Here is a 21,375-nt window from a genome sequence, read left to right as displayed (position 1 = left end):
GGCTGGGGCTGGGGCTGGGGCTGGGGCTGGGGCTGGGGCTGGGGCTGGGGCTGGGTAGGCTAGGTGGAGTTGGGGTGGAGCTGGGGTTAGGGGCACTTTTCCTGGTTGGAAATGCGTCTAAAAACTACTCACAAAGTCAGTTATCTGTGACTAATCAGCAGAGAATCGGGCAATTGGTGAAAGGATACCCATCTCTTAAAACATGGCCAGTGCTCTCTTTCCAGGGCGGGATCTTCCACCCATCCGATTTCTGCCACCCATCCCCTCTGCAGGGTAGAAATCGAATGTTATAGTCTAAAGTGGCCAGGGGCACTTTATCGTTAATTGCTTACACAATTTACTTTTTCAGCGAAATACTGACATTTCATACATAAAATGGTGCTTCTGTCTCTTGATTCTGATAGGACAATTCGAGTAGCAGAAGCCCATTTTTGAGGGTGACCTACTTCTGTAGCTTAGAAATCAGGTAGGTTGTAAATGTTCTAAGATTTATCAGAAAAATATTGAGAAGTGGGTGTTGTTATACGAGCTTCGATAACTTTTAGAAACACAAAATGTGAACTCCTCACTACTACGGCAGCCTGCCCACCAAACATCCGGACATTACAGTAATCCTCTCTCAGCGGTCTCAACAGTTTTAACACGGTCACTACTTCTAATTTTTTTTGTCTGCATATTTATCCTAGACATAAATGAATAAAAATTGATTATAGCTATGCAGAGGTGTGTTAGATAATTGTCTGCAGCCAGGAAGGGGACGAGAAAGCGAAAGCTTGCCTTGCTCCTTGGTTCTGAGCTTGGTCAGAATGAATTACACGCAGCTGTCGGGTGTCAGGGGTGAGGGACCAGGCAGAATCCAGGCTCCTCTTGCCCCCTCCTCCCTCCTCCAACTTCCCAGCGGCAATAGACAGGCTTCAAGAACGACAGTCTCCATTGCAATCTCTCCTCGCCCGGCCCAATCTTCCTAAAGTCTGACCAGGAGCCACCTACCTTCTGAGGGTGACGGAGGCTTGCTAGCGGGAGGAACAGAAAGATGCGCGGTTCTGACGCTTCAGCATCTCCCTTCTGGAGCAGTTAGCACCAAGTACAGATTCGCCTCCATTTTCTGGTCACGTGATCCCTGGCACATCTAAATAAGGCTGATCACCTGCCTCCTAGGTCTCCTAGTGCACCAGCCTGCTGTGCCTGGCGCTGGAGCAGAAGCTGGGCAGGGCAGCGTTTGGGAATAGAAAATACTCCCGCGGGGTTACGGAGTCACAAATACCCTCTTGATTTTTATGTCATTTTTACGAAAGCTGCTGCCACTCCTTTCTCTGAATAAGGCTGCATTTGAATTTCTTCAACATACAAGTTTGAAAGAGATTCCGTCCCTAGAAACCTTTTAAACACACACACACACACACACACACACACAACCTCTACAGTGTATCTATAAAATAAGGTAATTGAGTATTTAATGAACAATGATTAAGATAATACAGAGAACCATAAACAACATAGGAAAATGGTTCTAGAAAAAAAGTGTCAGAAAGTTCTAGAAAAGCCAGGATGCCCTCCCAAGATTCATACAGCTTTAACTCTAAGGCACATGGTGGATTAAATATCCTGCAAACAGAGATTTGAGTTTGAATCTAACCTCACTTACTAGCAAGTTTGGAGGAGACTGACTAAACAGCATGGTGCCTCAGCCCTCCAGCTCACAAAAATAGCAATAATAATGCTACTTTAAAACTGTAAGAAAACCTATCCTGCAGGGCTGGGTTGAAGTAGCTTTGCAGCAAATGTTCACTACTATTAATTCTAAAATTGCCAGCAGAGACTAGGGATGTCATTCTGCTGGTAAAGCATTTGTCTCTTGTGTACAGCGATCTTGGATTCAATCTTAATAAACCAGGCATGGTGATGCACACCTATAATCCCAGCATCCAGGTGGAAGCAGAGGACCACACTGCTAGGGTCATCTTTAGCACAATAGCAGTTGTGAAGTCAGTCTGTGTTGCACAAGACCCTCTCCAAATGAATGAATGATTCAATGAGTAAGTGAATATATATATATATATATATATATATATATATATGTCATCTGGAATACTGATGTAATTATGGCAAGTAAAGCATCAAAGGACATTTATATAACAGATGGGAACATAAGTTTTAGCCCAATTATTATTTATGTATTTATTGAAAAAGGGTTTTGCTATGTTGAAGTTGGCCTCAAACTAATGGTGGTCCTCCTGTCTCTGGAATTACAAATGTGAGTCACCATGCCCAAACTTTATACCAACTCTTAATTAGAGACATTTTTAAAGCTCACATTTTGGTGGCTGGGGAGATCGCACTGTGATTAAGTATGTTTCCTGTTCTTGCAGAGGACCCAGATTCAGTTCCTAGCACCCACACTAGGTGACTTACAACCACCTGTAACTTCAGCACCATGGCATCTGACACCCTCTTGAGCCTCCTCCGGGTACCAGCATACAAATGGTACACATAAACTCATGCAAACACAGGTACACACACACACACACACACACACACACAACCTCTACAGTGTATCTATAAAATAAGGTAATTGAGTATTTAATGAACAATGATTAAGATAATACAGAGAACCATAAACAACATAGGAAAATGGTTCTAGAAAAAAAGTGTCAGAAAGTTCTAGAAAAGCCAGGATGCCCTCCCAAGATTCATACAGCTTTAACTCTAAGGCACATGGTGGATTAAATATCCTGCAAACAGAGATTTGAGTTTGAATCTAACCTCACTTACTAGCAAGTTTGGAGGAGACTGACTAAACAGCATGGTGCCTCAGCCCTCCAGCTCACAAAAATAGCAATAATAATGCTACTTTAAAACTGTAAGAAAACCTATCCTGCAGGGCTGGGTTGAAGTAGCTTTGCAGCAAATGTTCACTACTATTAATTCTAAAATTGCCAGCAGAGACTAGGGATGTCATTCTGCTGGTAAAGCATTTGTCTCTTGTGTACAGCGATCTTGGATTCAATCTTAATAAACCAGGCATGGTGATGCACACCTATAATCCCAGCATCCAGGTGGAAGCAGAGGACCACACTGCTAGGGTCATCTTTAGCACAATAGCAGTTGTGAAGTCAGTCTGTGTTGCACAAGACCCTCTCCAAATGAATGAATGATTCAATGAGTAAGTGAATATATATATATATATATATATATATATATATATGTCATCTGGAATACTGATGTAATTATGGCAAGTAAAGCATCAAAGGACATTTATATAACAGATGGGAACATAAGTTTTAGCCCAATTATTATTTATGTATTTATTGAAAAAGGGTTTTGCTATGTTGAAGTTGGCCTCAAACTAATGGTGGTCCTCCTGTCTCTGGAATTACAAATGTGAGTCACCATGCCCAAACTTTATACCAACTCTTAATTAGAGACATTTTTAAAGCTCACATTTTGGTGGCTGGGGAGATCGCACTGTGATTAAGTATGTTTCCTGTTCTTGCAGAGGACCCAGATTCAGTTCCTAGCACCCACACTAGGTGACTTACAACCACCTGTAACTTCAGCACCATGGCATCTGACACCCTCTTGAGCCTCCTCCGGGTACCAGCATACAAATGGTACACATAAACTCATGCAAACACAGGTACACACACACACACACACACACACACACACACACACACACACACACATAAGTAAATTAAATGTTTTTTAAAACCTCAAAGTTTTTGTAAAGTTGTAAAGGCTTTAATTTTATGAATATCAATTTCTTTTATCAGATTAAAAAATATGGATGGTCTAGGCTCCACCCAACAGTTACATACCAACAGCCAGATACAGCCTGGCTTGCTATAAAAGGACTGTTTGCTCTCTCTCTCTCTCTCTCTCTCTCTCTCTCTCTCTCTCTCTCTCTCTCTCTCTCTCTCTCTTCCTGTACTCCCCCTCTCCCCCCTCTCCCTCCCTCCTTCTCTATGTGTTCTCAGCTGGCCTCTTCCTTTCTTTCCTCTCTTTCTGTCCCTCTCTGTCCCCTTTCTTTCCCACACTCCCTTCTTACCCCACTTCTCATGCCCCGAATAAATTTTATTATTTTATACTAGACCCATCGTCATATGGCTGGTACCTCAGCATGGGCCCACTAAGGCATTCCCCTCCTGTTGCATCATGCTGCCAAATTATAAAACTTATCAATAATCATAAAAATCAACTTGAAAAATAAGAAGAAATCCTATGGGCTATACAGCCATCTTTGGTGGTGGAAGCAGTGGGACTGTGTTAGAGTAAGGTGATGGGACAGTTTGGGGTCATCTCTAACTGATGTAATGCTAACATAAAAAAAAAAAATCTAAGTACTCAGCAGAATGCGGTGCCGATAAAAAGGTATTAAATTCTTCTTGATTGAAGGCATTTAGTGTCTTCCTCCTGGCTTAGGGACAGCAAGTAAAGGAAAAGGCACACATTTTTATATCTTTACTTAACTAAAGTCTACACAATTCATTAGAATTGCCAGGCATGGTGGCACATACCTTCCTCTCAGTGCTTGGGAGACAGAGGCCAGCAGATTTCTATGAGTTCAAGGCCAGCCTGGCCCGCAAAGCAAGCTCCCAACTCACCAGGATTCTGTGTGAGACAGTCTCAAAACAAAACAAGACAAACAAACAAACAAGCAAAGTCATCAGAATTATTAGTAGTTATGAGAAACCCTTCTCGAGTAACATATTCAGTGGCGGCAACACTGTGATTCCAAGGTCACGTCAGGTGGCGGAAGTTCAGCTCAAGAACAAATGGATGCCCGGAGTCAGGATGAGCCACACTGCATCAAGAGAGGGAGGAAGGCTATGACGCCTGGGGAATGCACCTGTTCAGGGTGAAGGCTGAGAACGGTTTTCAATCACATCCGTTCTAAAACTCAGAAGTTGCTATGGAGACTGACTACATTTTTGCCGATGGGGGCATGGTATAGAGGTTAAGAATACTTGCTGCTCTTGTAGAAGAGTTCGGTTCTTAGCACTCAACTTAAAGACCTCATAATTGCCTGTAACTCCAGCTCCTGGGGACTCTGACACCCTCTTCTGGCTTCTGCTGGCACCCGTCATCATGTACAAATGTTGGCACACAAACAGACACATATATAACCCAATTAAAAAATTTTAAATCTTTAAATTATATGCCACAAGGATAATCATAAATACTTTAACATTCTTTAAAGATGCTGCATTAAAGGGAGGATACAGGCCGCTGCTGCTGACAATACTTCCTTCTGTCTTAGAGGATGTACCTGGATACCCAGGCTATAAAAAGATGGAGTAGTCCTAGCTTAGCATTAGTACTTGAGCAAAGGTGTTAATTTGTTTTTATATGGAGGCAGTTACTTTATTTATTTGTTTTTAAATAAATCACTACTTAAATGCAGTAAGTAACATCCTGGTTATTGTATTAGCAAAAAGAGTAGACATCACACTCTCCAGTAGAGTTGATATTATATTCTCAGGACCTAATTGCTACTTTCCAATGGTTATCTACTCAATTGAGTTTCAAAAGGTAAAATTTGAAAGGTCTTTGAAGATTATGTATTTTCAACTGCTGCTTGAGTTGAGTGTATAAATGATGAGTAAGTAGACTGTTCTTCTCCGACAAAGAAAAGGACACCCTGATTGAAGAGACTGTAAAAGCCATGAAGTAGACAACGATGACCAAAAGTGATCAAGAAAGGCCCCAGTTAGGCATTTTTCTCAACAAGGTTCAATGAAATGAATAAAGACACTTTAAGAAAGTTAAAGGGCTCTAAAAACCTTGGAGGACCACCAGGAAACAAGCAACTTTGGTCTCAAATTACAAGAGAAAGGATTAAAAAAAAAAAACCAACTTTTAAACAAAAAGGTACATATTATTCACAATTAAGTGTAGTGTCTCCCTTTCAGCAAGGGAATTAAAAACATTTGAATATTTGAATTTGTCACAGTGTCGTTAAAAGCAAATTTTTTTTTTGTTTTTGGTTTTTGGTTTTTGGTTTTTCGAGACAGGGTTTCTCTGTATAGCCCTGGTCTGTGCATATCCTTTTAATCCCTGCACTCAGGAGGCAGAGGCAGGAGGATCAGTCAAGTTCAAGGGCAGCTTGGTCTGTATTACAAGCTCTAAGCCAGTCATGCTGTGTGTAATGAGACAAGGTCTCATAAAAGAAAGAAAGTGGGCAAACATTTTTGTTGTTGTTGTTGTTGTTTGTTTGTTTGTGTTTTGTTTAATCAGGCGAACTTGCCAGGCACATACTATTTGGCAGTCCCTATTCTAAGTATCTTGGGTATTATGCTTCATAAGACAAACCAGATTTATGCTTTCTTGAAAGTTACAGTCTCACAGATGGAGACAGAAAATCAACAAACGAATGGGAGCTCTCTTCAGATTCGAAAGAAGAGGAAGAAAGCAAGGCTCTGGGATGGGCCTGCTCTCCACTCTGCATCTGGGGCTGGGGGATGCTGTGAGATGTCACAGAGTGCTTCACCTCCACTCCCTCTAAGATTGACACCCTCCTCAGCGTGTCAATCAACATGTCTCCAGACATTAGCAAATAGAAGGGACAAAATCAGGATGGTGGCACAGGTCTTTAATCCCAGCACTGGGAAGGCTGAGGCGGGCAGATTTCTGTTTGATGCCAGCCTGGTCTATAGAGGGAGTTTCAGGACAGCCAGGACTACACAGGGAGACTCTGTCTCAAAAACCAAAATAAACCAGACAAACAAACAAACAAAAAAATAGATGAGGCAAAAACCATTGCTGATTTGGGACCAATAGTTAAGGAGTGGGCACCACTCAGACTGGCCAAACTCCTTCAGGTAGTTGCCCTTCTTCACACTTATTTCTCTTCCCTAAATCCTGATGGGTTCAGGCTGCCACTCCCCTCATCAGAGTCAGGGCACACACTAACAGCTACACTACTACTGTCCTGGACCAATTGCACTATTCACCGTGGGCGCCTCACACTCTGCCACCGGCTTCGTAAATGTGACAGAATTAAATCTCCCTTGAATTTTCCTAATTTGAAAGTATAATCTATCTTTTTGGCTGTGCCCTAAAATACCAAGACACTGCTTTAGAAGGCCACGATGTTGGGGTCGATGTGATGTCTCAGTGGGTAAAGGAGCTTGCTGCTAAATACACCAACCTGAGTTCAAACTGCAGGGCCTGAACGGTGGAAGGAGAGAATCAGCTCCCCAAAGCAGTGCATCATGCATTGTGGCATGCAGGAGTGGGGTGCAAACACAGGCAGGCAGGCAGGCAGGCAGGCAGGCAGGCAGGCAGATACAAACACAAACGTATCTTAGAAAGAAAGCCACATTGTCTCATTGTCTTCAATACCATCGTTTTCCACCAGCTTTTCTTCTGAAGGTAGCTCTGCCACTTACTTACTCTGCATTTCAAGCCCAGCCTGGGGTACACTGTGGCCTCCCACACAGGTTAGAAGATGGCAGCATAGACAGGCTCTTCAATGCTGTCCCTCCCTCCGAGCAGCCGTGGGAGGGGCACAAGAGCTGCCCCTTGTAAAGTTTCTAAACATCTACAATCATTTGGAAAACTGAAAGGGAACACTGAAGGATTTTGGCTTCCTTCTGTTCTCCAGCCCCCTTGAGCTAGAACTACAAAGTTTCAGCAGAAGCCGCCACTGAACCGGAAATAGTCTTCTCTGCTATGATGAGAAATCTGTGTTCAGGCTGAAGGAGCTGAGGGTAGGGAGTGGGGTGGTAAGAGTGAGATGTCAGGAGCGAGAGTTGACTCAGCCACCTTCAACCTAGCTCTCCAAACACTGAAACTCTTAAGCCTTTTGTGATTTTCAGTGGGTAATGGAGGAATCGAAATAAATGGATCAAACTACAGAAGTTCAAGAAAATATGCCTGTCAGTGGCCGAGCCATATTGGAAAGCACAGGGCTAGAAATGAGAGACAGACATTAAGTCTAAACTGTACCATTTCCTCATTTTTCTTTCTTTCTTTCTTTCTTTCTTTCTTTCTTTCTTTCTTTCTTTCTTTCTTTCTTTCTTTCTCTCTTTCTTTAAACTTCAGCAGTCTATTTATTCAGATAACTCCATTAAGGAAGGAAATAGGACCAGCAAGGCTTGTCTCAAATGGCAGCTGGGTAGACTAAAAGAAAATGACATTTTGTTAACTTTTGATCACTTATTGCATAAAATCTGCTCTTATATGGCTGACCAGAATGACACAGAAGGGCGTGGAGGGGTAGTTTCCAAAATGGGGAGAGGGAGAGAAAGCTGAGGAAAAATGAAGAGATGGGGAGGGAGGAGGGAAGGAAATGGCAATTTAGAGGATGTTTAACTATCACTACCAAATAGTCAGGATCTGTTGTACCCCCAATATCCAACACCAAGAGAGAGTCTATTTTTCACTCTTGGCATCCATGTGAGTAATGAGAACCAGCGTAGAGGCTGGAGAGATGGGTTATGGGTACGGTTCCTCCAGAGGATGAAAACAACTACACATAACTCCACTTCAGGGGAGTTGATGCCTCTGTAGGTACCCCACACTCGCATGTACACAAGTTAAGACATAGTAAAAGTAAGTAGTTTTTAAAAGAGAGAAAATGGATGTGTTAAGATCTAAGAAGCCTGGTTCTGCAGGTCTTGTGAAAGGTCTAACAACGCCACTCAGATAGGAAAAGATGTGTTCTTCTCAAAGCGTAGTTTTATTAGACAAGAAGAAAGGTAATACCGGGCGTGGTGGCGCACGCCTTTAATCCCAGCACTCGGGAGGCAGAGGCAGGCAGATTTCTGAGTTCAAGGCCAGCCTGGTCTACAAAGTGAGTTCCAGGACAGCCAGGGCTACACAGAGAAACCCTGTCTCAAAAAACCAAAAAAAAAAAAAAAAAAAGAAGAAGAAGAAAGGTAATTTAAACAGAGGTGAAGAGAGAAGCAGATGAAATACACTGTGTTTAAACATCATCTATGTTTTAAGGAGCACTGAATGCCTCCCTTCTTAGAACAAATACAAAGGCCAGCTACTCCTGAATGCTCCAGAGACATGCATGACAAGAGGAAATCTGTCCTCCTCCTCCCCCTCCTCCTCCTCCTCCTCCCACTGCCCTCTTCTGCATGCATATGTAAAAGCTTACACAAAGTCGCCATTTTCCCCTCAGTATTAGTAGGAACTATCTCCTCTGATCACTTCATACACCTCTGAAAGTCAATATATTTGAAAATCAAATACAATAGTTTTATATAGTTAGTGATGGGTTGAATGGGTATTTTTAGATTTATTTATTTACTTACTTTATGAGTATGAATGGTTTGCCTGTATGCATGTATGTGTACCGCATACACGCCTGCTGAATAGCGTAGAACTGGCATTACAGATTACTGTGAGGCACCATGTGGATGCTTGGGATTGAACTCAGGTCTTCTGCAAGAGCAACAAATGCTCCTAACTAACGTGCTATCTTTCTAAACCCTAGATCGGAGAGTTTTTAGCGAGTAAGTGTTCTAACAAGAACTTAATAACTCACTGATAATTTCTTTTTTTTTCTTTATATTTTTGTATCTATGTGTTGTTTGTGTGTGTGTGTGTGTGTTTAAAGACATCTTTCAGGACTTGACTCTCTCCTTCTACCATCCTGATTGTGGGAATCAAACTTAGGTAGTTGGGCTTGGTAGCAGTTCCCTTGACCCTGTAAGCCATCTCATCAGCCCCAGCTCTAGTCCCCATGAGTATGTGCTGTCCCTCTGATTGTTCTCTCTCTTCATTTTATGAGAGGGGCAGGAAGTCTCAGTACCAGAGCTTTTGCTTGGCATTCATCGAGATCTGGGCTCAATTCTTAGTCCAAAGAGAGAGGAGAAGGAGGGGAAATGGGGAGGGAAATTTCTATGCTGCGAATCCTCTGCAGATGTTCTCCACACATCTACACAGAAAGGACCAGGCTCTCTAGCCACTCTCTGTCATGCCTCTGGGAACTGGTATTTGATCCTCTGCTTGGTCTAGCCTAAGTCTCTGATAAACTCACATTGCCACCACCAGCAAGTGCCACATTGCCACCACCGGCAAGTGCCACCATTAGGGTTTCAGTTGCCGTGAAAAAAAAAAAAAAAAAAAAAACCATGATCAAAATCAACTTGGGGAAGAAAGGCCTTACTTTACACTTCCACATTAATTCCAAGCACTGAGAGATGCCAAGGCAGGGACTCAAACCTGGAGGTGGGAGCTGATGTAGAGGCATCCAGAAATGCTGCTTACTGGCTTCCATCTTATCGCTTGCTCGGTTTGCTTTCATATAGCACCTAGTACCACCAACCCAGGGGTGGTGTCACTGACAAGAGGCTTTGCCCTCCCATATCAGCCATCAATCAAGAAAATGTGTCATAGTCTGGAGAGATGGTTTGGTGGTTAAGAGCACTGGCTGCTCTTCCAGAAGACCCGGGTACAATTCTTGGCATCCACAAGGCATCCACAACTGTTGAAACCCTACTTCGAGAGGATCTGGCAATCTAGCATAGACATACCCACAGGCAAAACATCAATGCACATAAAAATAAATAAATCTTAAAGAATATACCACAGGCTTGCACACAGGTTAATCTGATATTTTCTCAGTTGAGGTTTGGTCTGCTAGGATGACTTTAGCATGTGTTCAGTTGGCAGAAAACCAGTCAGCACAGAAACCAAGGCAATATGTGCCATGCCTAGGAGCTGGTTGTCAGCAGAAGTGCACAGATTGCATCTGTGCCAACACTGGCACCTCTGTCCATGTCCCACTCTTTAGCTAGATATTAAACATCTTCATAAGCCGGGCGTGGTGGCACACGCCTTTAATCCCAGCACTCGGGAGGCAGAGGCAGGCTGATTTCCGAGTTCGAGGCCAGCCTAGTCTACAGAGTGAGTTCCAGGACAGCCAGGGCCATACAGAGAAACCCTGTCTCGAAAAACCACCACCCCACCCCACCCCAAAAATCTTCAAACAGAGGAATGTGATTTCAAATAATAGTTCTGTAACTGCATCTCAGGGAAGAAATTCCAATGGCAGGCAACCAGCTGGGCCCCATCCCTAATTCCTGGTTCCAGAGGGAGGTGAGGTTTCTGACAAATGCTCAGAAGCTTCTGATTTGGGTCCCTAACTAGACAACCACCGAGGGCCTTTTGCTTTGTCTTGTCTTGTGGTTTTGTTGTTGTTGTTTTGTTTTGTTTGGTTTGGTTTGGTTTTTTTGTTTTGTTTTGTTTTGTTTTTTGGTATTAAGGATTGAATCCAAGGTGTTAGGCATGAGAAACAAGGGCTCAAACATAAGCTCTACTTTCTACTCTATTATAGACAACCACATTTGCTCAAAAATTTGCAGGGAGAACATTTCAGATATGTTCAGGGTAAATTATGGAAAGGCAGCCACAGTGGCAAGCATCATCTTTTTACTCAGAGCTCAGGGGAAAAGGTGAAGCCCTGGGGCAGAAGCTGCGCCAGGATCCATTAGCTGTGTTCTTCTGTTACCTGATCTGGGGGCCGCTTGAGAAGAAAGTAGCTAGACAGGGGAAAAAGTTAGGCCAAGTGAAATGCCTCAGTGTTAAAACTCCTTGTGGTTTCCCCGAAAACCTTCAAACATTCTCCTAATATTTCCTTTCTCTGTTACTCTCAACAGGAAGTGCTGTTTGTGCGTAAGGAAATGTTTTTGGACTCATTTTGTTCCCATACAAATTAAGTTCATAGAATTTAATTCTGCAGGAAGAAGGGATGAAATCACCTGGCCTTGCCCACTGATTTTATAGATGAGGTTACTTAAGTTTGAGGTTTAATCTTTAGATATGTAAATGGTCAGGGGAGAACTAGGCAAGGACCCAAGTACCCTGCCTGACTCACAGTACCTATGCTAGACTGTGATCTTTATGATCTTAAACAGGGTAGGAAGCAGGTGGTATCTTTTCTTTTTTATTGGTTAATTTATTTATTTACATTTCAAATGACCCCTTCCCCAGTTTTCCCTCTGCAAACCCCCTATGCCATCCCCCTCCTCCTGCCTCTCATAGACATACACATACACATACCTCTCCCACCCATACACACACTCCCACCTCACCGTCCTGGCGTTCCCCTACACTGGGCCATCAGGCCTTCACAGGACCAAGGGCCTCCCTTCCCATTGATGCCAGATAAGGCCATCCTCTGCTACATATGCATCTGGTTCCATGAGTCAGGATGTATCTTTCCTATACTATAGTTAAACAATCTTTTAACTGCATTAATTAATTTATGGAGTGCAGGTACATGCATGTGATGGTGCATACATTTTAATGTGATCATGCTACATTTTAACGCGAAAAGATATCTTCCCTTCTACTTAACTTATTTTTCACTATTTTTAAGGGCAAATGAAAGAAAGGAACATCCTAAATATTATCAGGAGACCTCAAATCTCAAGTGCGGAAATGACATTCTGTTTTTTACGTCTTTCCCCTTGGCTTCTCTTAAAAGGGTCATAGGAAAAAAATGTCTTAAAAAATCCTACTCTGGATGAGTGATGACCGGTGGTGGCCTTACTGGTTTGAGAACTGAGGGACAATTCTCAGTCAACTAGGGCAGGGGTGTTGTATACTGATTTTGAACCTCCTTAGAGTCTCCTGACAGTCCTACCAGAAAATCAAGTGTTTATAGGAAGTCACAGAATATTTTTCTTGTACAAACTGTTATATGCTAGAATGTAGTATGCCAACAAGAAAGGTAGGGCCTTTGGCTTCAGGAAGCATAGAAGCCCAGAACATTCACTCCGCTCATTTAAGATGATTCTAAGACACTTACAGAAACACCCTAGTCTATCCTTCTCCCCCAGTGCCCAGCATGTGAAGATCATGTGAGCTGCAAGCTGCTCTGCACACAGTAGGCCCTAGAGAGATACTGATAACAGCTACTCCAGTTCCACTTGCCTGTCCCATAGGCACTGAAATCAGCCGGGCAGGTGCCGACTGGTTATAAATCATCCTTTTTCTGATGATTGTCTGGTGATTGCTTTTGCTGATGACATGTCTTATTATAAATGTCAGAAAAGATCTCCTGACCCTGGTATCCTCAGGTTTCAAAACCTCTCAGTATTTCTCTGGTTTCTAAATAGAATACTTTTTTAAAAAAAAATAAAAATAAATAAATCTAGTGTTTTGCTTACCCTTTTGGTCTTGGCTTTCTGGGTCCAGGCTCGGGGAACTGTGTCTCTTCTTCGATTTCCTGTGGAGGGTTCCTGTTTTTCTGGGACAGCTGTGGCGAAAGCATTTCCCATTCATTGTCGTGGGTGGCAGCCTGGGTTGGAATTGCATCAGGACCATCTTGACCTTGTCTCTTGTTGTTCCTTGAATGGCTGCTCAAACCAGCAACTTCCTCTACTGCTAAAGAATCTAGAGGCTTATATCTTTCCAGAACCTGGGACTTGGGGCCCTTGTCCAAACTGAGACTCAAGAATGGCTCTACAGTTCTACCAGGAGACTCTTCAGGCCCCGGGTCCCTGGTTTCTGCAGGTGGGTCACCAACCTCACTGTGGCTTAAGACCATCCAACTATGGTCTTGTGCAGGGTTTTCAAGACAGGCACTCTTGTGGTTGGAAGACATTCTCTCTGCAGAATGAACTTTGACATCATTTAAAGACTCAGGCTGACATGTGTCTGGGGTTCCTGTCAACTGAGTTTCTGGTAGCCCTGTTTCTCTGGAACCTATGGATAATTGTTCCAATTCGGGTATGTTTTCTCTTGCTTCCCTGGCCTCTGGTTTCAATGGTGAATTTGTTTCATGGCTTACAAGGATGTAGTCCACAGCTAGCACCTGATGGTCTTCCCTTTGCTCTGGTTGTTTTTCTTCTTTGTATTCCAATTCTGTTTGCTTTGGCCCTCTCGTGAGAATTGCTTTCTCATCTTCTAACTCCAATATCTCCTTGCCTAGAATATGAAGGTGAAAAAGAAAAGGCTTAATCAACACATTCTATGATCTCTGTTCTTTGCAAACAAACACTTAAAAAGAGAGAAGCTGATAAATATTTTCATTTTGTGGACCTGTTCAGTTTTCTCACGCACAAAGAGAGATTTCATAGTATAGCTGTTACTTTTACATATGATTACTTTGTCTGTATTGGTAGCAATGCTTTAACAAATGTACTAAATGAATTAACACCGGTTCCTTGAAGGCGGAGGAGGGGTGTGTGTGTGTGTGTGTGTGTGTGTGTGTGTGTATGTGTTGCTGGAGTGGTGTGTGTGTGTGTGTGTTGCTGGAGTGGTGTGTGTGTGTGTTGCTTACCGTTTGGTGGTTTCATGTCGCCACCTGCTGGTGAATCTGAATTATCTGTTTCTATTTCCCAGTCAAAGTTTGATGGAGATGACTCATTATTGGAACCTGTTCCTCCCACAGGTGATGAAAGAGCCTCAGGGTCCTCATGAATATGCAACACAGTCATCTGGTGTCTAGGTTTCCTGATGTTGGTCTCAGCCGTGTCTCCCTCCCTTTGATCAGGAAGAGCAGAAAGCAACATCTCTGCTGCGTCACTTCCCAGAGACGCATCCTCAGGAGACTCAGCTCCCTGTGCAGTCTCAGCACATCCAGTAGGTTCCGTGAGATAGGATAAATCAAAGGGGGGTGTGTATGGTGTCAGTGATTGCTTCAGCGCGCTTTCCTCTGACGGAAGATCACCACCATAGAGGAAGTGTTCAGGCTCTCTCATCAGCTCTTCATCAATATTCTGACCCATTGCATCATATTCAAAGTCACCCCAGGAAGCTTCAGATGAACAGACCTCATGCTTTCCTGCATCCCCGTCAACTGGTGTTTCAGGATGGCCTTCCGATAGAGTCAACTTACTCATGTCATCTATAGTGCCTGTGGAAGTGTTGAGGCCAGAAGCATCACTGAAACTGTGGTCCAAGGCAGCTTCGCTTACATCCAGGCAGGTGTCTGAGGTCAGGAAGATGTCCGTAAGTACAGCAGGGCTCTCAGAAGCAAAAGGTTGCTCACAGTCGAGCAGAGCTCTAGTGCCAGTCTGACTTTCAGGACAAAGGTCTTTGGACACCCAAGAGTCGTTGACTTCTACACTGACCTCTTGGTGAGCTTCAAAAGTGACAGTGTCTTCACTTCTGGTGCCTGGGATCGTCACATTGTCCACTGCTTCTACCTCTGGGTTGGCGCCTTCTTCCATCGCTGTCACACTTGTATTGTTGTCTCCATGCATAGCAGAGGGATCTGGGGAACTTCTTGAAGAGGCAGGCTTAGATGAGTTATTTATATCATTCTGACTGTCGACTGGAGGCAAGGGCATGGCATGTTCGGCATGGAGTTCTGAATTGTGTGGGAGACACTCCTGCTCGGGTTCCCAAGTTGGTTCATCATTCATGTTTGGCTCAGTGAGAGAAAACTCACTGGGTTCCACTTCAGGTCCCAGGTAAACACCTGTATGCTTCTCCATCTCTTGCTTCCCTTCAGAATCGTGGCACACGTCGGGGCTGCTGGACGACTGAGAGTTGCTGTCATGGTCACAGTGAGTCAATATGTCAGGATTCTCACTATCTGCCTTAAAAGTGAAAGGTTGCTTGACATCCATCCATAAATCAGGTGACACCGAGGCCAGCTGTCCACCCTCTTCGAAGTTGCCATGTAAAATATCTGGAACGAAGTTATGATGGGGCTCACTGGGGCTGGGGCTATCCCAATTGGAGTCCAACTTCCTCATCAGTTGTGTCGGGGCATTGATCTCAGGGAGATGTTCTGTGGGAGTGCTTGACTGGGTCACGTGGCTGAGATAGGATTTTCCTTGTTCCCACTGGTTCTCTCGTTGGTGCTCAGTGGGTGAAACCCCAGTGCTAACACAGCTATTTTCATCTCTGTGAGTAAATGCTGGTTCTGCATGGTCCCAGACAGACAACGTAGATTCTCGGTACTGCTCTTGGGTGAGAGCTTCTGCAGGAAAATCACCAGCAGCAGGAGACATGGCTGTCTGCTGTCCAGAATCTTTGTCCTTGATTTGGTCCAGGATTACAAGCTGACTGAGTTGATTGGCTTCTGAATCCAGCTGCTTAGGTTGAATGTTCCAAAGTTTCTCCTGTGACTTGTCTCCATTACTATCTAGAACAGGCGACTTTAGCTTACCATGGAAAGGATTGGTGCTGCCTGTGTCCACAGGTTCACTATCATTCTCAATGGGCAAGTTCCACGGACCAGCGTTCTGGAATACTGGAGAAGTAGGCTCTAGCTCACCCTCTGAGTTAGACAACTCCTCTGCAGACATGCTGGCATTTGCTCTCCCTTCCTGTGCCCTAGCGTTCCACCACTCACTGCTGTCAGCTGAGAAGCCAAGCATTTCCAATTTGTCAGGGTCCCCATCCTTAGCTTCGGTGCTGGCAGATCCATGCCACGTGGTATCCATCACTGTCCCCGTTTCTGCAGCTCTGGCCTCCTTCTCTTTAGATGTGTCCTGTGTGTCAGCTTGCATGAGTGGTGACAAAATCCACTGACCAGGGCTGCTTTGTTGACTGTCACTGAACGGGCTTGACTTGTTCTCTTTCTCTATTGACTCCGAACTACCCACAAAGACAGAAAACTCAGGCTTGGGATGCTCTGTGGCCGAGAACTCAGGTTCATGCAACGAATTGCAAGCCCCAGATTCACTCTGAGCAACGGTGGCCAAATGGAGCTCCTTCTCTAGCAACTCTTCATCACCCCCACTGTCAGTGCCAGAACCTGAGCTTGTGGATATGATCCTGGTACCCTCTGGCTCCACAATTTCCAGAAAGCCAAGTTCTTTTTCCTCTTGACGTCTAGTCATTAGATCTCCTTCCTGATAGGCATGAGAATATTCTGAATACTTATCTCTTCCAAGGCTGGATGAAGAGGATGAGGAACCACCGTTGAAGGGATCATTTGGAATCTCTGGGAGTTGAGGATCCTCCTGATCAGACTTCTTCCCAAAGCCATCCTTCCTGCTTTCTGCAAAGTCCTTCATCTCAGTAATGACGCCTATATGGGCTTCGGTGGTAAATAGTTCTGATTCTTGGTGAATCTGTTTGTTCCCATCATACCGATTCTCTTTCTGATGTTCAGCACTGGGTCCGTAGGTCCAGGAGGACAAGGCTACTGAGGAATCATGTAGGTCAGGACTCGATGCACTTGAATGAGTACACCCACTAGAAAGGCTGTCTCTGTCATAGTTTCCTGGTGAAAGGGCTTCTAGAGATCTTTCCTCAGTTCTCTGACCTGTAGGATTCATAGCTGTCTCATAACTTATATGACTATCCCACACATCACTATCCATAGGGCCATCCCAAACACCAAAGTTTTGAGAAGATTCATAAAGTGGTTTTCCACTTGCTCTTTCTGGCTTCAGAATATTACAGGCTTCAGTTTTCTCAAGTTCCATTTCAGATAAAGGCCTGTTTTTCATTAGATTAATCCTATCCAACGTTGTGTTGGTTTCACCTAAATTCCTATTATCCATAAGAGATTCTTCATGGGTGTCTTTTGTCTGAAAATCACTTGTGGATGTCTCTGTTTGCACAGCAAGGGAGTCTAGAATGTAAGGTTCCTTCTCAACTTCTAAGGCCTCCTCTGGTTCCTCACTCTGAGGACTGGAGGGGACTGAAAGAGAGCTGATTTTGCCTGATGCGCTGTAGATTTCTTGGTGTTCAAATGCATCTGAAGAAGAGAATTCCTGGCCACTGGGCTCTTTTCCAAAAGCCCATGGGGCACCATTCACTCCAGAGCCTAGTGCTTCCTCCTTGTCAAGACGCTCACAATCAGAGGGCACCAGGCCTTCAGTCTCACTTTCACTCTGCCCATAAGTATGGCATGTCCATGGATCTGACTGTGCAAAGTGTTCTGGGCTTGCCAGTCTGGTCACCGAGGATGCTGTGTCACCTTGGGAGTCTGCCCATGTGTCCTGGTTGTCAGATTGAGATGTAAGCCCACCTGACTCACTGAGTCTAGAGGCTTCTAACACGTGGCTGTCCTTACCATTTATTTTGTGCCTGGGACTTTCAGAAGGCCAAGTGCCGTGTTCCATAGCTACAGTATTTGGTGGGCTTGGTAATCTGAATGATGGCATATCTTTATCTCCCATGACAGAATCCCAAATACTGTTTGCAATTAACTGCCCAGTTTTCTCGTTTAGGGTCTGGTATTCACTGGGGCCAGCATCCCCTGTGGGCTCAGCAGAGGCAGAGAGATCCCAGTCAGCCTGATTTGCTTCCTGGTGTTCTGTACCCCATGGTTCCAGCTGCTTCACTGAGAACCGGGTTTCAGGTTCACTGTTGGCAGCTATGTAACCTTCTGTTTGACCATCCCCACTGATCGCCACGCCCCCACTGCAGTCATCCCAATCCAAGTCATTATCCATGTCCGAGATCGTAGCAGTGGACTGCGTGTCCTCCAGAGTCACTCGGTTCCATGTGTCAAGGCTGTCCGGGGCTGCCTGGCGTGAGTTGGTGTTGCTGTGTAGGAGGCCGAGCTGCCGGTTTGCCTCATTGTACAGTCGCATCATGCTAGGGTCGTCGTAACTGGATGTGCTGCTTTCCCTCACATCATCCTCCATGCAAGCATTTTTGTCTTCTGTGTGCTCTGTCTTGAGTGAGTCATTATCTGGGTGATGCGCATCATTTCCTTCAGGCTTATCTTCTGTGTGAGGCAATGCCCACATGTCTAGGTTCCCAGGACCAGAACCAATTCGATTTCTCTGAGACTGCTGTGATGATGTTGCAAGAACCTCAACCCCCTCTGCAGGGAAGTCGGCATCTTTTGACTCAAGACCATTATCTTTAGCAACTGGCTTGTTTTCTATTTCTTTTTCATCCCCAGCATATGTTGGTGATGTATAAGAGTCAGAGGTGGAGTAGTTGGTGTCTAATGGAGATGGGACTGAATCTTCTCCTATGTTGGATGCACTGTAATCAGAACATTTATAAGACAAGAAGGAATCTTCCCAAGGAGCTAGGACATCAGCCCCTCTTTTCTTAGCACTCTCCTCAAAGAGGCTCCAGGACCCTTCCTTCTCATATAACTTCCCTGTGGCTTTAGGATCCACCAAGCCATTCTGGTCTTCCCCTGGTAGCTTAGAATTATTCCACGTTTGACCCAGATCAGAAATGGGACTTCCAGACGTAAGACTGGTATCCTTGGAGCTGTTGTTCTTGCCCCAGATTTCTGGAGTTGCATCTTTATTTACCTCAATGAGGGGATTGTCCAGTAGGTCTGCTGCAGGGAAAGAAAACCCACTCTGGCCCATAGCCCATTCACTTGGATCCTGCCCTGAAGATGCCTCGTTGTTAGTGGGATGGAGATCCCAAGTATTCTTTAATGTGTCAGCATTATCTTTTCTATCAAATGCACCCCAGGTGGGGAAGGACATCGTAACTACAGCCTCACCAGCATCCGTGGGATTTCCCCAGGGCTCAGGCATTGTTGTTGGTGAGTGTCCTGAGTGCCACAAAGCAGCAAAGTCCTCTATCAAGTGGTTTGTCCCTTGAGGAGAGGCATCTGTCAAGTGTGGCCTTACTGTAGGCAAGTGCTGGTATTGCAAGCTTTCCTCCTTCTGGTCCTGGGCTTCTTTGTTGTCCAGTTCAGGCTGTCCGAACTCAGATTCCCAAGGATCTGACTTTGGGAATCCAAGACTCTTTGGTTGGAATGTGGAATCTGAGGTTCTCCTCTCAACTGGCTCAGTCTTAGGATCTTTCCATGGTTCGGGGCTCTGGAAGACAGACTCTTGTTCACTGGCATTCCATGTATCGACAATGTTTTTAGAGTCAATCTCCAAGCCACCCCACCAGCTTCTGCACCGTGCACGGGTCTGAGGTGGGCCCAGATGCCCAGTGTCAATTGCATTTTGGATTATATCTTCAGGATAGAGTGGAGTTGGCTCCTCATTTGATGGTGAGATTTCCACAAAGCTGTTCATAGGTGTTGGTGGGATCATCTTTCCAGGATTCTTCAGTCTTTCGGGGGAAGAAGGTTCCTCTCCCACAAAACATGTCAGGCTTAAATTTCTTTCAGAGTTATCGCCTGAGCTTTCTTGTCGCTGGATAAACTCTTCATCGAATTCCACAAGGCTGTCTTTACCAGTCTCTGACAGAAGAGAACTGGAGGAGTAATTGGACATGTTGACCCCCATCTCACCAAGCCCCTTAGGCCCAGCAGAGAGGTTCCCTTCAGATGAATCACTGTTGGGGAAGTCATCTTCTGGCGAGTAGCCTGCAGAATGGGAAGATGGTTGGGACTGCTCCGAAGCTATGGGTGCCGAGCCGAAGCTGAAGAGGTCAAAGTGTTCACTGTGTTCCCCAGAGCGTGCATGCTCCTCTGCAACTATCCCTTCAGGAATGGGGCTGTAGGAGTCAAATCCTGGGAGAAGGCTATGGTGAGGCCCACCACCCTCTCCCACTGGGCTGTCATCGCTGAGGAAGACTGAGCTCTCCTTGGAGGAGCGACTGCTTCTGATGGTGGCCAACCCACTGTCAGGGCTCACAAGGTCTATGTTGCCATCCACCGGAGCTTGGTTAGAATCATTGAGCTCTGGAGGGTTTTCTATGAAATTCACAGAGCTAGGCTGTGGCTCTATGTCAGAACCATACAATTCCATAATCCCGGAAGAGCCCTGGGACAGGGGGGCGCTGCCTGCCACGGCTTCTGTTGAGGATGTCCGACTGTTAGAGACCATCTCTGCACACCTCCTATTGATGACTTCCTTAAGAAGAAGAAACACCTGGTCGGAGGTCACAGAAGGGTCCTCTTGCTGGTATACCAGGATCTCATCACAGCCACATTCGAAGGGCTCCAGTTCCAGGCAAGGGTTCTGACTTTCTTCCAGCTCGCAGCAAATCTGTGGGGGAGCACAAGGGTTCATGTGAGCATGCAGGTGGCTCTTGCATTTTGTTTCTTTTCTCTAAAAAGTTGTGTATTCTTATTTGTATACTATATTTACTTCATCTTCCACCTCTTTTTCCCTTCAACTCCTTTCATGTTCCCCACCCAACCATCTCTCAAATGAACGGCCTTTCGAAATTTAATATTGTTATCAACACATATGCAATATATATGAACAAATATAAAAATAAAATTTACTGAGTCTGCTTAATGTTTCTTATGTGCATATGGTTTTAGGATTGACCACTTAATGTGAGACAACTAGTTAGGGCTCATCTTTGAGGAAGGCTGACCATCTTGGCTACTTTTATGTCAACTTGATACAAGCTAGAGTTCTCTGAACTTCAATTGAGAAAATCACCTTCATAAAATCCAGCTCTAAGACATTTTCTTAATTAGTTATTGATGGGGGAGGGCTCAGCTCATTGTGAGTGGTGCCATCCCTAGTGGTCCTAGGTTTTATAAGACAGCAACTTGAGCAAACCATGAGCAGCAAACCAGTGAGCAGCATCCTTCCATGGCCTCTGCATCAG

At 44.7% G+C, this 21,375-nt stretch overlaps 1 protein-coding gene across 4 annotated transcripts in view; it reads right to left on the bottom strand.

Annotated features, from left to right (window-relative positions):
* Prune2 (prune homolog 2 with BCH domain) overlaps positions 1 to 21,375 on the bottom strand; it is a 262,843-nt gene that overhangs the window by 87,679 nt on the left and 153,789 nt on the right. For 2 of the 4 annotated variants that reach the window (XM_021202837.2, XM_029538042.1), the window contains exons 8-9: positions 14,246 to 20,798; positions 13,131 to 13,890 (exon numbers count right to left, since the gene is read on the bottom strand). In XM_021202837.2, coding sequence (XP_021058496.2) covers positions 13,131 to 13,890; positions 14,246 to 20,798 — 7,313 coding nt within the window. Of the gene's footprint in view, positions 1 to 990; positions 1,175 to 13,130; positions 13,891 to 14,245; positions 20,799 to 21,375 lie in introns of those variants that run through there. The other 2 variants (XM_021202843.2, XM_021202849.2) reach the window with 1 other exon arrangement.

This window comes from Mus pahari, chromosome 1 (assembly GCF_900095145.1).
Source record: "Mus pahari chromosome 1, PAHARI_EIJ_v1.1, whole genome shotgun sequence".
NCBI lineage: Eukaryota > Metazoa > Chordata > Mammalia > Rodentia > Muridae > Mus > Mus pahari.
Note: the sequence above shows the minus strand (reverse complement) of the source record. Positions and strands in the feature narration are given on the sequence as shown.